The sequence below is a fragment of the Solanum stenotomum genome, chromosome 12 (assembly GCF_019186545.1).
Source record: "Solanum stenotomum isolate F172 chromosome 12, ASM1918654v1, whole genome shotgun sequence".
NCBI classification, from domain to species: Eukaryota; Viridiplantae; Streptophyta; class Magnoliopsida; order Solanales; family Solanaceae; genus Solanum; species Solanum stenotomum.
Window position 1 is genome coordinate 18,889,892 of NC_064293.1, and position 14,912 is coordinate 18,904,803.

Below are 14,912 nucleotides of genomic sequence, written 5' to 3' on the forward strand. Positions count from 1 at the left end.
TAAATATTTAATGCTATTTTTTTTTGGGTTTTCTTTTCTAGGAGTTCTAGGGAAGTTATTTCTCTCATTTTTAAGATATTTGTTTTGCATAGAGAAAATGTTTTTTTCAATAACTTTGATTAATAGCTATGAAAAAAAATTAAAAAATATTTACTTTAGTGTCAATTACTTTGTTTGATGAAATTATATTTTATTAAAATGGCGTCAAGAATCTTAAAACGAGAGTTCGATTAAAATTTTATGTACGCTCCAAAAAGAAGAAGAAAAAGGTTGGGAGTTGTTTTATTTTTATTAAGTACTTTTTCTCAATATTGTTAATAATATATTTTTTATGTTATAATTTTATAATCATATACACAAATTCATACATAATATAATAAACAAATGTTAATCAAACAAAATTTAATATTTTATTTATTAAGTATGCATAGATTGTGAATATTCATTTTCTTTATAATATAAAACAAACATTACAATAGCACATACATTATTTATGCAAAAAATTATTTTTTGTTAGTACGGACTACGGCATGAAGTCGATACTATCGAGGACTGCTTGCAAATTTCACTGAAGTTATTGCAAATCTCTTTTTCGTCCCTAGGGTTTCCAATTCATTCTCGTCCCTTAGATTTCAATTTCAACAGTTCGCCGGGGTTTTGTCAATTAACAGGATAACAATGGCGTAAATCCTGTTCGCCGGCGATTTACTTTTGTCACCGTCACAAACTCTGCGCCGGCACTTTCTTCCGGTATGACACAAACAGAACTATCCAGGCTATTTATGCTCTCTAGAAACTTCGATTCCTTTTCTGATGTTATTGTTCTAACTTTAAGCTTGAGAAAACATATTTTTTTCGTGCATGTATAATTATTTGGACTGATTTGGTTTGACACTTTAACCAAATCCGCTAATGAATCTGACTTCTCCTTGTGAATTAGCTGAAAGCAGTCTCAATTGGATTTTTTTGTGTAGTAAATTAAGGCTTAATAACAATTGACAATTTTATTAGGAACAAAATTGAAATTAACAAAATCTCGTAGTTCTGGAGATGATCACATTCTTTTTTTCTGAAACTGGTAATGTTGTATTCCTCAGCATCCTATATGCTGGAGAATAAGGAAGAAACTACTTACAGAGAGCCTAACAGACCTACAAGCTCTAGTTCCTCTATAACTGTTTCTTTACACCAAAAAGAAAAAGAGATACAATACAATTCCATTTTACTCTATGAATAGAATTGGACCTATCTTCAAAAAATCTGCTATTTCTCTCTCTGCATAGTCCACTAGATGCAATGTGGAATGATTTTCCACCATCCCTTCTGGCTCTTGCGTCCACCTCTTCTAATCCAGATCTGCATTGTGCTCAGGCACAGTCGATTTTGTGTCTGTGAGAGTAAAAAATAAATTCCATAGTTGTGCTGTTTCCCCACAAAGTTGACATCTGGATACTATAATCCTCCCATTTTTCTTCAAAACCTCTAGCAACCATGTGAAACATTTTACTTTAGTTGGTGCTATGTTCCAGACATTGTTCCATAAACCTTGTTATCTCACATTCTTTTAGTATTCCAAGCATGTTGAATGGAATTCAGAATTGTTCTCAAGTTCTAAATGAGAGATCAATAAAGTTTAACGAACTGTGCTCTGAATACTCTACTTCAAACTAGGAAAGGATGCCTTTGTAATGCTACAAATCTATTGAAGACTGTCATGAAATTGAGTCCTAATTATCCATACTAAAGCATTAAGTATGACTGCAAGTGCCTTAAAGTTGACGTTCCACTGGTAAACAGCCAGTAGGACAAGGAAACATGTGTTTAGCTTTCCAAACCAAGGTGGCACACTAAAATTTATTCTAGTCAAATTTTATAAATTGTGTTTCTTCATTCAACTTGTTTGTTTGACTGTGTGCTGCAAATGTGCTGCTTCTATTTTTTTTCAACTGTAAATGTGCTTCACTATGCATAAAATGCTATTTAAAATCCTGGCTACATGAGCATATGCCACTGTCATGGTACAAATTTTTTTTCCCAACCGCTATTCAGACAATTCCGGGTGGTCCTTCCATCACTTGCAATATAGATAGTGTACATGCTGGTGGCCGTATTACAGCTTCTCATACCTTGTCAATTAAGTGTTATCTTAAATAGTTGTCAGCCAAGTTTTGTTATGTCAGTTTCAAATATTCTTCTTTTGATCAGTCATATTGTTGAATATTCTTTTGAGGATCAAAAAGGAGGTGGCGACTACTGATTGGACTTTTTTTCACTTTTCTTTTTTTCTGTACACCTTTGAGCATATCACTGATGGTGTTGGTGTGCCTGACTCAGTTTTCAGTAGTTGTCAGTATTGCGTAAAAGTGCTATCCTTCCAGCCTGGAACAGTGCCAAAAAATTTAATTTGAGGTTTACCAATTTAAGCTTTTACAAAATTTTCATGAAAGTGTAATCTTCCTTGGGGAAAAAGTTTTGACTGTAAAAGAATTTCTCTTACTCGAAAAGATGACTTTTCACTTTGTGCGTGTACTCAAAGGCTTATTTCACCTACTCTTTTTGTTGGTAGTTGATTGTGTGTTTGGACTGATGATAAAGACACAACTGTGTTGGTGCGATTTCACGCTTTCAGGGTTGTCTTTTTGTATGATGAACTATTTTAGAAGAAAAAGTAAGGTAGAACAAATACATCCTATTTTGTAGTTTTAAAGTATGGTTTCCTTGAGATGGTTTCGGCCTTAAAGGTTCTTTGAATACTTTATGCGATGGCATTGTTACTTTCTTTTTTCACAACTTAGCCTTTTATTTTCTGAATAGTGAAGACGCTTCTGTAGATAGGAGAGCTCAACTTCTGTATTCAGTGCTAGAGAGTTGTCAACCTATTAATGGGTGCACCAAAGCAGAAGTGGACATCAGAAGAAGAAGCTGCCCTTAAAGCTGGTGTAGCGAAGTATGGGGTTGGCAAATGGAGCACCATTCTTAAAGATCCGGAGTTTGCTGCTGTGTTGCGCTCTCGCTCAAATGTGGACTTGAAGGTACTAGACAGAACAACATTATCAAATCTTGTCTTCTCATTCTGTTGGAAGCTTGTTTAGCCAGCTGGAGTATGTCATGTATTCACATAGTAACAGTATTGATGCGTTTCTACAATGTCTCTTCTGTCTGGTTTTGCCTTTTCTTTTTCCCATCGTTCTGGCTTGCTTTGGTTAGTAAAAGTTGCCTTGATGGGCTTAGTTTTGCCTGGACAGGATAAATGGAGGAATCTACATGTCATGGCAAGTGGTTGGGGATCTCGGCATCGAGGGAAGATTGTGTCTAAAAGTGTTCAGCCTACACCGAAGCACGATGACAACACCTTGGTTAGCTATGTGGGTGAGAATGATATAGAAATTCTTGATGTTAAACCTCTTGCATCGACTGGAACTGGTGATGTACTGAAGGATGTTGGCACAAAAAAACCACTTTCAAGGTTATTAAGCCACCGATCACTTAGATCTTCCTTATTCAAATCTTGGATTCCTTACAACTAGTCTTGAATGTTGTGCTGGGAGAGTGTTTGGAGAAAAATACTACTTTATTTATTGACTTATATGAATCTGAAATCACTTTTTAAGAAAATAGTGTACTCCATAAGATATCTAACAATTCAATTTTGAGATGGTGAAGTACTCAAACCCTGTTAGAAATAAATAAACAATCAAAGCATATTTTGAGATACAACTTTTCATGCATTTAATGATTAATACTCCCTCCATTTCAATTTGTTTGTCTTACTTTCCTTCTTACTCTCTTTAAAAAAGAAGCCACTTGCTATATTTAGTAACTCCTTACCCCCATATCCTACATGGCATATTTAAGACCACATGATTCAAAAGGAATTTTTGGTACTTACATATCTTTATTAAGACCATAGAATTCAAAAGTCTTGATATCTTAAACTCCGTCCTGAGTCAACTAGGACAAACAAAGTGAAACACAGAGTAATATTTTTCATCAAAAGGATAATTGTAAGTTATCTAATATAATTTTTTGTTTTTTGAACTTGGTAACTTAACTTATCTAATACCCTCCTTTAGTTAAGGAACTTAATGTAAACCATTTAGTTCTGGAAGTCATTTGGCTCTGTTATAGAAAAGGTTTAGTGGCCAACTTGATATTTTCTTATTATTGATACTTGTAGTCCTTGATAGATGTTACCAACTATGCAATATAGCTTTTTGAAAATGATTGATTTATATCTTTTGGTCTGAATTCAAATTTGTAATAACAAGTTTGGAATTCGAGTAATTTAGTTCTACAATTGCCTCTTTTTTCCCTTCTCAAAAATACTCACCCACTTTACAATGTATCAAACTTGTGTTGTTTGTTCATTGGTTGTAGATTAGATGATCTTATACTGGAGTCAATAGCCAAATTGAAGGAATCACGTGGATCTAGTCGGAATGCAATTTCTTCTTACATAGAGGTAATATTTTCCTATTTTGAGCATATTTGATATAAGTCCGAGAAAGTGATTTAATATTTTTTTTTTAAGATTTAGTTAATTTTATATTGCTATTAGTATTAGAATGCCCCACATTAGTTGAGGGAACAAATTATTGTCTTCTTAAATGGGTTTTGAGCAATTCTCACCAGATGAGCTAGTTTTGAGGTTGAGTTAGGCCCACGGTCATCCATTTCTTTTTTTGGTGTATCCATGCTGGATTCCCATGTTATGTTGTCTAGTATTGGGCGTACCCCAGCAGTGGGGAGAGGGAGGGCGTTGTTAGGATGTCCCAAATTGGGTGAGGGAATGATTTGTTATCTCCTTATATGATTTTAGACAAGCCCTACTTAATTAGCTTTTGATCGAGTTAGGTCAAGGTCTATTTTCTTGACATGTTTGGTTTACCTAAGTATCATACCAATTACTATTGGAGTCACCTTCTGTTTATTCTATGTTTTCAATTTTTGATGACAAAACTACGTGTATATGCTCTCAAGTTCTGCCTAGTTAAACATTTTCAAGACATTTGTATTAATTTTATTTTTTTCTTCTAACGAAAATCTGCCGCCTCGTACACAAGAAGGAGAAGCAGACCCTTACCGTGTTCTTTTCAAAGAACTCTAAAAGATGTTGAGGTATAATGAGTCAAGCAGATAAACAAGTTTAAATTGTTCCTTGATTTTTCAAGAAAACAAAAAGAATAAATATAAGTTGCTTTTCTGCCTTGTTTGAGCAAGTCCTGTAATATATGTTAACAATTTGCTATAAGTTAAACATGCATGTCCTGTCTGTATCTTAGTTACTGATTTCACACGGGAGCCAAGACTTGCTGTGAGCTAAACATGCCTGTGCGGTTTGTATCTTAGTAGCTTATAGTTATGATGGAATTTCTGTAACTTGGCTTTCACTAGTTGGCAATGCCTTTTGATCTTCATTGCACAAACCTGAGCACCCGGAACTATTTAAGAAGTATCAAACAGAAGAGGAAAAAGGTGGAAACTGGTAAAATGTACTAGGGAAAGGTTATGTGCCAACTGGAAAATGGCCCAACTTGGTCATTGGGATTGCCAAAGGTTGCAGGGAATTGGTAGTGGTAATTGTTCTTCCCCATGTGTTGTGTTCTAGTCAAATTTCTCATCGTACACTGGGACTCTTTTGTGTTTTCAACGTAGACCAATGTAAGTGAGATGCTTATGCTTCTTTTTCAGGGGTTAAGATGGGATTTGCTTGTAAAGGTTGAAGTTGCTCACTGGGCAAAGTTTCTTTAGTTTTAAGTGCAGTTTATACTAATTTTATCCAAAAAAAAGTTTGCTTTATCCTTATTTATTCTACTCTTATTTTTAACTTAGATGATACTAGTGTATGAGTCTTTTAAATGCTGGCATAGTCTTTTCATTACTTTAGATGCCTATAACTCAACAATTTCTTTTGTTTTGTTTAAAGGAGCGGTATGTGGCACCTCTAAACTTTGAAAGACTGTTGGCAGCAAATTTGAAGGTGTTGACTGAAAAAGGAAGACTGATAAAGGTAATCAACATGGGAACTGGTATAAAATGATGCAGAAATCACTCTACCCCTTCTTTATGTTCAATGAGGATGCATTTGCTGCATGTTAAGACATGCAATGCCTGTTCCACGTTAATGTAGCATTAACATCAGTAGATCATGTTTAGTGATTACTGAGGAGAATTAAGATAAACTGTGTCATAGATTGAATTGTCCTTCTTGTGTTTTTTTTTTCTTGTCAATATTTGGTTCTTTTCTATTGCTATGTTGAATAGGAGTTGGTGGATGTCAGATTATCATGCCCCAAAGATTTAAGTTTCATCACACACTACAAAACTCTAACTAAAAGGTGCTTCTAATTGACACTAAGCTCCATTTGTTGTATCACATCATGCCTAAGTGTGGAAGGTATAAAGCAATGAGAGAATGAAATGTCTGAATTCATTCTTTTTGGTTTGCCATGCAATTCTCGTTCAGTTATGGACCCTCTCCTGAATCATAATGTGTTTTCTTGAATTCAAGAAAATGAAAGCTCATACAGTGGTCTTGTGGCTACTTTGTTTAGAGTTTTGAATTTTGTTAAAGAATGCTAAAAAATTTCAATGCTTGGAAGCATAGATGTTGGTTGTGGAGTAAAATTCTTCAGTTGATTTGAAACTGCCACCATTTAATGCATGAATTTAACTTTACTATTGTTCAGTTCTTTTATATTCATTCTTAGAGGATCAGACAAACACTGTGATATGGGTAAATGATCAAATTTCCATTTTTCCTTTTGGGGGATTTAAAAAAAATACTTTTTTGTGGACACTGGACGGCCCAATTATAGATATACTTGTCTGTTCCATAACCTGGATCTTGATACCTCCATCCACATTGATAGGTAAAGCATCACTACAGGATTGCACCGAGTAGAGCATCATCTGATGGCAAGGGAGGCCCTTTCTCTTCGCTTATGGGCGGAAAGCTTGATTCCACTATGGTAGAAAAGAATGAAACTAGATTACTGACTAAAGCACAGATTGATGCGGACTTAGAGCAAATGAAGAGCATGAGTGCAGAGGAGGCTGCTGCAGCCGCTGCACAAGCAGTTGCAGAGGCTGAAGTTGCCATTGCTGATGCAGAACGGGCCGCAAGGATTGCAGAGGAGTTTGAAGCAGAGGCGGAGGCAGCACAGTGCTTTGCTGAAGTAGCATCGAAGGCACTACAGCATCAGACTATCCTTGTCTGGTAAGCTAACCTTTTAAGAGTGAACTTATTGTGGTGGTTGTTGACAAACTTCTTCTAACGCCACAATGAGCCCATTAATTCTCTAAAACATTGTATTATCAGGTGATGTTATGCTGGTGATTCTCCAACTGCTAAAATATCATTGACAAAGGAAAAGTTTTAAATTGTTGGAAATATTAGAATTCTAGTCTGAGGACATATTAAACATTAATAAAAATATTTCATTTTGTTTAATATTTGGTGCAAAATGCCACACATATCATACGTAACTTATGCTCCTTCTTAAAACTCTTATGTTGCTTTCAACAATTTTCATTGTAATGTTTTTTGAGAATTGAGAGTCTTGCTTCTCTAGGAACTAGAGGCGAACCCAGTATTTGAAGGCTTCGGGTGCACAAATATTACTTTAGCTCAAATATGAGCTCTAAGCTGAACTTAAAATAAAAATAGTTGAAAGGGCTTTAGCTGGATTTGAACCCTGGTCTCACGGGTGATTTTTCTGGCTTGTACCAATGACACAAGGGCATTCATGCTCCTCATGGGTGCACTGCTAATTATATCCTAGTATCTTTTAGTTTCTCAAAATAGATATACACAGGGGAGGACCCATGTGGGTAACAGGGGGTTCACCCCAACCCCCTCAGCAAAAAATTACACTGTATATATATAAGGTAATTTTCTGTATTTATGTGGATATATATATTTTGAATCCCCTCAATGACAAGGAGAAAGAGATAGCCCAGTGGCAAGTTCCCTGAAAATTAAGCCTTACGTCGAGGGTTCGAATCCCTGCATTAGCGTTTTATTTTTTTCTTTTTCAGTTTCAGTTTTTTTTTTTTTTAAGGTTTCAGTTCCGTTTTTGACGTTTTTTTTAGTTTTTTATTTTATAAAACATGCTAAAAGTGTGGTTTTAAACCTAAAAAAATTCAAGGGTCCGCCACTAAAACTAAATACTACTACTTTCTTGAAATTTTGTTTTGTTGGCTTATATATACACGTTTATACTTTTATTTTTCGAACCCCCTGAACTAAAATCTTGGATCTGCCACTGGATATACATATATACACATGATTTTTTCCGAAGTTGACGGGTGCACGTGCACCCCCATTTATAGGTGTGGGTCCGCCTCTGCTAGGAACTATAAGTTTTAAAGACAGTTAGTCTACCTAATATGAATTAGTGACAGCGTGACACCTGTCTTTTCTAGAGCAGCTAGTGCCATAAGCATTAGAAGAATTGCCATATATTAGAGATAAAGTGAAATTCCAGTAACTTAGGACTGACTGTAGATCCCTCTAAAAGTTATATATAGGTTAATGCCTCTAGACTGAAAGATCCCATACAATCATATTAGATACACCCTTCTAGTATTCCATGACCACCCTTATGTATAGATTCTGTGATATTTCTCCATTTCGTATTATCCCTTGGTAGTTGGTACTTTGTTTGTCAATGCCTTCTTTTAATTATTTATATACGGAAGTTCTAATAATGGAGTGGAGAAGAACTGGGGATTTGCTATTAAGACCTACAAGAATAATTTACAAGAAATTTATTATGTTATTGTGAATTTCATTTTGGCATGATTTCTTCATTATTGTATTTTTTTTTCCATACTTGAGTTTGATATGTTTTACTTGAGCCTAGGTCTATCAAAGATAGCCTCTAAGGCTGCCTACACACCACCCTCTGTAGACCCCACCTATGAGATTACATTGTGTTTGTTGTTGTTATTAATTCAGTATTAGAGAAAGAAGAGTACGTATGCTTCTGGCATGCACTTTCTTTTTCTCATAGTCCCTTAAGCTACTGCTCTTCCACATGCCTTTTAATTAATGTAAACCAGGTTTTTAACACTGGGAAATATGAGCAACAATATAATAATCAGTTTGGTAAGTTCAAAGACTTGGATGGAAAAGAAAGGAGGATTTGCTTTCAGACTATATAAAATCATATTGTTATCAAATGTTTTTCCTTATACAAATTGCAGAACCTTATCTGGTTGCTGGGACACATGCCAGCATTGAGTTCATCCAATTCCATTATTTTTTACATGGAGTAGACGTGTGTGCATGTGTGAAAACCCACTAAAATTTAGCAAATACTAAATATGAACCCATAATTCTGAAAGTAAAATTAGTTCAGTGTTATAAACCGTAATGTTTGAACCCATCAAGTTTAAATCCTCAATCCGTCCCTGTCCAGTTGGAAGAACCAAGAGCACTTGTTTCTTTCAACAATCTATTCGTTTAAATCTCTCTCTCTCTCTCTCTCTGTGTCGTACGCACACGGCGCACACTACCTAATGTAATCTGATGTTTAAATGTAATTTAATTTTAGCTACTCCCCTTTTCCCTAGAAAAATTGACCTGCTTACTTGGTGGAGAGCCAAAAGTAGTTTCCTTTACTATTGAATTTTTTGAGTAAAAAAATAAGATTTTTCCCTTTTTTTTTTTTTTTTTTTTTTTTTACCTTTTTTACTTTTTGATTTCAGATTATGTTTTAAACAGCATTCCTGTAGTTTCTAAATCTTTAAAGTTTCATTTCCATAAAACAAATAAATTCACCGCAAAATGAATAGAAAATTGGTCAGTCTTTTATCTGGTCACCTTCTCTGGGTCAGGGTTTAATTCATTGAAACTATTTTATCTTTGATTAGTATATTGGTCCTTATTTGCTGAAGTTCTGTTATGGAGTTAGGTTGTCATCAAAATCTGTGTTTTAACATGATATATTTAAGGTCATCTAGAACTTATATGCACCAAATTTCCTCTCTAATGTTTAATAGTTTAACTGCATTTTGTTTAATTAGAGGATGAGGAGCACTCCATTAACTTTGGTCTGTAGAAAGTTGGTTATCTGAAATTTTGTTAACTGCAAGAGATCATTTCTAAAATGGGGGTTTTGCAACTATTGAATATATAGTTTTTGCAAGGGATTGATGAAAACTTGAAGCTCTTCTTTTTGTATGAGCACACAGGTTTACACAAACTTGCATGAAGGCAACATAGCTAGATTCACATATGCTCAAATTAGACATTGACTCATCATTTGGCATTGTATATAGTGTAGGTCCATATTGCATAGTGGATAGGCAATTTCATGAAGTTGCTGTAAGTTTTCAATATTGAATGGTGATATAGCTTTAAGTGCTACTAGCACACATCATATTAAAATTCTATCACATTTGCTTGATTTGGAGGCTGGAATGTTTTCTGCCTTCTGAAATACTGGTATCTCTTCCAATACAAGGTAGTGCAATGTTGTGTTCACTCCCGTAGGTTCTGAATTTTTACCCTTTTTGTACTTCTGAAGTTTCTCAATATGTTGTCTTTACCAAAAAGTTCGGCAATATGTATTATCACAACCAATGGTTAATTTCAACTTGATTTAAGCTAAGTTGCGTGACAACAAAACCTTAACGAAGTTGCTTTCTAAAATGTCATTTATTTACGAAATCTTTCCTTGTTTATGCAGATGGCACTATCTGGATCTATCGCTAGGGTTTTCATCTTCAGTACAGTTGGCAATTTATTGTTGATATGTGGATAGAGCTGTAAATGTGGAGATTTCTTTCATTGCTAGTGATCTTAAATATAGCATTGTGGTCATAATGAAGTTTATAGGCAAGTGGAGTTTAGTCGTCCTCTTTTTGGTGGTTGACAAGCAATTTGTATATCCTTTAAAAAACTGTACCTTTTCCCTCTTAACTCTGGTTTGGTCCCAAGTGGCTGTAAAAAATGAGCTTAGTTGAATTGCCGTTGATCCACGAACTTTTGGTGAACCAAGGTTTCAAAAGATTGATTATGTTGTGTTTTGAGGCTACGTATTGATATTGCTGGAGCATTCATATGTTGTGCCCTCGCATACTGCTAAGAATTGTTGATGAATGGAATTTATCAATGCATAGGTTATCAAAAGAAGCATCAGCACTTCAATGGGGGTATGCTCTCAGCCACAAATTATTGGGTGCATAACTTTTTTGCTATATGAAGCCTATCATAATTTTGTTCAACTTTTGCCAACTTTAGCTGTGTTGAATTTTATGTATCATATACTATTTTCTTCCGTTTTTTGGTTCAATTATCCTTGCAATATACGATACCACAGACGATGTTTCAGTGCAAGAAGCATTACGGAATCTACTCTGAATTGAAAAGGTCTGGGATCCAAGCATAAGATATGACAATCAGAAAGATAAGACGGATGACAGCTCTCTCAATCAACAAGACAATTTAATTTACATTTAAGAAACAGCTCTGGAGAAACCAATAGCCTCACAAATTTAATATACAAAATCTGTAGGTCATCCTTAACTCTTTGATTTTGAGTGCTTGACAAGCCAATCAATGACAGAGTCAATATTGGTGGAGTTTTTGCATGATATCATATAGCAGCACACCTCTCTGTCTGTTACTGATTTCAATCCCCTGCACAACAAAACAATTGTTCTTAAAAGAGTCCACATAGATATAAATATATCTGCCCTTCCTTTAACTTGATTTCCAATTTTAGCCATATTCCAAGGGGAAAGATATGTATTCCCTAAATTCAACTAAGACAAAGCATACTCATGAAATATTGTCTGCTTACATCTCATCAGTCAAAGCCTGCTTGGACAGAGCTCCAGGTTTGTCAATCTTGTTCCCCAATACCAGCAACGGAATACCACTCAATGATGGCTTGTTCAGCAGGTCATGGAGTTCACTTTTAGAAATGCTAAGATTATCATGATCAGCAGCATCAACAACATAACTACAGAGAAGGAGATTTAAATGATTTAGAAACACAGTACTCAAGTAGTAGAAGTTCAGTGAGGTAAGTAAAGAAAGAAACCGAATAAACAAGAGAAAAGATGCATACACTATAGCTGAAACTGCACGACAATATCTTTCCCACATACTTCGGAATCTGGGTTGACCTCCGAGGTCCCACAATTTTATAGTGACATTACCTTTAGTCACTTTCCTCATGTTAAATCCCACCTAAATATCCAGTAATGCTCATATTGTTATCAAAGAACCTATTAACATTGAAAGCGATATCACATAACACTAAGATGGGAACTTACCGTTGGTATCATATCTTCACTATATCCACCAGTCTAAGAATGACAAAAGTGGAGCAAATTTAGTCACGTCATATGGACAAAAAAGGTTAACGGTATATGTAAACGCTGGCACTAGAAAAGGTGTTAGTTATCTACTCACAGCAATAACATTTACAAGTGAAGTTTTCCCTGCATTTTGCAGCCCTATCAAAGAAAGCTCCATTTCCTGTTTAAAGAAGAGGCTGCAGAATGAACAAGTTTCCTGTTTCCGTGAGCTCATATGAGGAATCAACATGTTGCTGTACAAGTGCGAATGCAATATGAAACTCCAACAATTTTATAATACTATACGTCTAGACCAGCTCAGAATCGAGATGACAGTAAGTTCCCTTTGTTTGTCTCTAAAGTGCATATCCAAATTGAAGTAACAACTACACGAAAGTACACAGACACCAATAGCAAGTAAATGGTATGTGCTCAGCACACTCAGTATTCTATGAATGCAACGAGGAAAGAGGGTAAACGAAAATAAAACCAATAACTAGTCCATTGATGGAGCTCATTTTTCTAAGCCAGTCCTCTTGAGCTTCATCAGACGTTCAAAGTTTCAGGCATAAGATGGAAGCTCGAAAACAACTCTTTAACTGCCAAAATGTAGAATCGGAATAAGGGGCCGCTAACAATTCTCTTGACAAATTATTTCCATCTTTTAGTATCTAGACCTTAACAAACTAGAAAAAGTCATCCCGGCTATAAGGTCATGTGATACAGAGTCTTGTACTAAACACCTACAGATTGTATTTCTAATAATAGGTAGTCTCAATGACAATGCAACAATCTACCTACAGAAATATATCTCAAGAAGACAGAGTGCCACACACATTAAGAACCACAACTTATGTAGAAAAATCTACAAATAATTGTGAAGAATCATAATAAGACTATTGAGATTTGAAATCCGACCTCTCTTGTTCATTCATCCACAGTTGAGAAACGGAATAATTGACCTTTTCTTGATTTCCTATTCCATTTTTTTCTTTTTTTGATAAGGTAAAGGTATCTCCTATTCCATTTTTTTTCTTTTTTTGATAAGGTAAAGGTTATCTCCTATTCCAATTTATATAGCTCTTTGCCTATCTTTCCTAGAGTCGTCAAAAAGGGCTTAGCCCATGGGGCCAGCCCGACCCAACCCGTTATTGGGGCAGGGTTGGAATGTGATTTTTCAAGCCCGTTTAAAATCGGGGCTTATAAGCCCAACCCTTTTAGGCCCTTAGCCCTTGAGGCTTGATCGGGGCCGGGCTAGGGTTGGCCCATGGGCCAAATTATTTAATTTTAATTAAAATAAATATTAAAAACTAGAAAACTTAAATGTAACCTCTAACCTATACGGCTATAGTAGATTAGTACTACTAGACTACTAGTACGTGAAGATTTAAAAGGCTAAAGCCTTATAAATTCTAAAGTCATTACTCTTAAAAACGTAAGTCCCTAAACCCTAATATCTAAATTCTTGAACTACAACTCCTCTGTCTCTTTACTCTTATAGTTTTATTGTCGTCTCGTTTCTGCTACGACATTGGACAATTTTTACGCATGTAACAATTTTCTTAATTTCATTTAACAAAATACTTAAAGTACGTAATTATGTATTGCTGACTAAAATTTTAGTCATAAGTGTTCTTTAGTTTACTAGTTTGTTTTTCAGATATTATTTACTTAAGAGATTATTATTTTTTTCTTTAAATATTTATTGCTAGATTTTTTATTTAGAATTATTGAAACAATGTTACTATTTGTGACATTGATTTGACATAAAAAAAAAAAGGAGGGCCGGCCCACCCCAGCCCAGAAATTCTTTGGCCCACAGGGCTTGGGCGGGGTTAGGGTAGGGCTGGGCTGGCCCGTTTTGACGGCACTAAATTCTTTCCCATGTCATCAATATCAGTGTTAGGAAATACGTATGATACAAGAGGCATATCCTAAAATGGTCATTATTAACAAAATTTCAGAATAAAATTCACAATGAAATCTCAGCAACTCAATCTGAAACTAGTTAACAGAGACAATATGAAGCTTACCTTTGGAGCCAATTGAGAAAAGCTTCCCAGAGACCCATGGATGATGCGAGGTATCGGAAATGAGAGAGATAGATAAGCAAATCTCTCCCTCTGTCTCTTTCGCTGTTGAATTTACCTTTCCTTTTTCCTGCCTACTGTTTGCCTTATTACTATCTGCATTACGAAAATTTGAGAATGAAATGATTATGGTACAACATTACAAAATTTTGATAACATTTACCCCTAAAATTCAAATATAATTACGAAATAGCCATGGTTCTTGGAAGCTACAGTTTGTTGTATGATGATTACGTGGACCAATACGATATCATAAAGTTGTCATAAAGGGGGACACTCGCGAAGAAGTGCGCGTGAGAGTCACGACCAATGAAATTTAAAATTGGCTGGCGGAAAGTGAGATTTTGCGGATGATTATTTGGAGTGTATGTAGTGGACAAAATGTTAATCCAACAAGTAAATGCACGCGTGTGCTACTCATGTCCGGTCATCATTGGTTATATACAATTCTTAACCTTTTTTCCTTTTTTTTTTTGGGTTCTTTTATTTGTTCACTTTCCTCATTGA

General features: G+C 35.2%; 2 protein-coding genes across 6 annotated transcripts; one reads left to right on the forward strand and one right to left on the reverse strand.

Annotated features, from left to right (window-relative positions):
* Positions 1–522: 522 nt before the first annotated feature.
* On the forward strand, positions 523–10,977 carry LOC125848295 (telomere repeat-binding factor 1-like). Of its 5 annotated transcripts, none has more exons than XM_049528146.1 (7): positions 523–775; positions 2,832–3,032; positions 3,246–3,466; positions 4,378–4,462; positions 5,927–6,010; positions 6,873–7,219; positions 10,698–10,977. In XM_049528146.1, coding segments are annotated over exons 2-7 (888 nt in total). In that variant the 5' UTR covers positions 523–775; positions 2,832–2,882; the 3' UTR covers positions 10,699–10,977. The 5 variants fall into 5 exon arrangements, with proteins under 5 accessions (XP_049384103.1, XP_049384101.1, XP_049384102.1 ...); XM_049528144.1 differs by having other exon boundaries at positions 524–750; positions 2,815–3,032; XM_049528145.1 differs by having other exon boundaries at positions 524–750; positions 2,820–3,032.
* A 376-nt stretch (positions 10,978–11,353) lies between these two features.
* LOC125848305 (ADP-ribosylation factor-like protein 8a) lies at positions 11,354–14,427 on the reverse strand. Its single transcript, XM_049528159.1, has 6 exons — positions 14,349–14,427; positions 12,431–12,512; positions 12,292–12,324; positions 12,084–12,205; positions 11,814–11,975; positions 11,354–11,650 (listed from the first exon to the last, which is right to left on the reverse strand). The coding sequence occupies exons 1-6, from the start codon at positions 14,384–14,386 to the stop codon at positions 11,533–11,535; spliced, it is 555 nt and encodes a 184-aa protein (XP_049384116.1). The 5' UTR covers positions 14,387–14,427; the 3' UTR covers positions 11,354–11,532.
* Between the last annotated feature and the right edge of the window lie 485 nt (positions 14,428–14,912).

Bases quoted from the DNA above. Each gene is read 5' to 3' on its own strand.
- LOC125848305 (XM_049528159.1), bottom strand. From the start codon at position 14,386: ATGGGTCTCTGGGAAGCTTTTCTCAATTGGCTCCAAAG. The intron at 12,513-14,348 runs GTAAGCTTCATA...TTCATTCTGCAG, and splicing joins TTTCTCAATTGGCTCCAAAG to CCTCTTCTTTAAACAGGAAA. The intron at 12,325-12,430 runs GTGAGTAGATAA...TGTCATTCTTAG, and splicing joins CACTTGTAAATGTTATTGCT to ACTGGTGGATATAGTGAAGA.
- LOC125848295 (XM_049528146.1), top strand. From the start codon at position 2,883: ATGGGTGCACCAAAGCAGAAGTGGACATCAGAAGAAGAAGCTGCCCTT. The intron at 4,463-5,926 runs GTAATATTTTCC...TTTTGTTTAAAG, and splicing joins CAATTTCTTCTTACATAGAG to GAGCGGTATGTGGCACCTCT. The intron at 6,011-6,872 runs GTAATCAACATG...CCACATTGATAG, and splicing joins AAAAAGGAAGACTGATAAAG to GTAAAGCATCACTACAGGAT.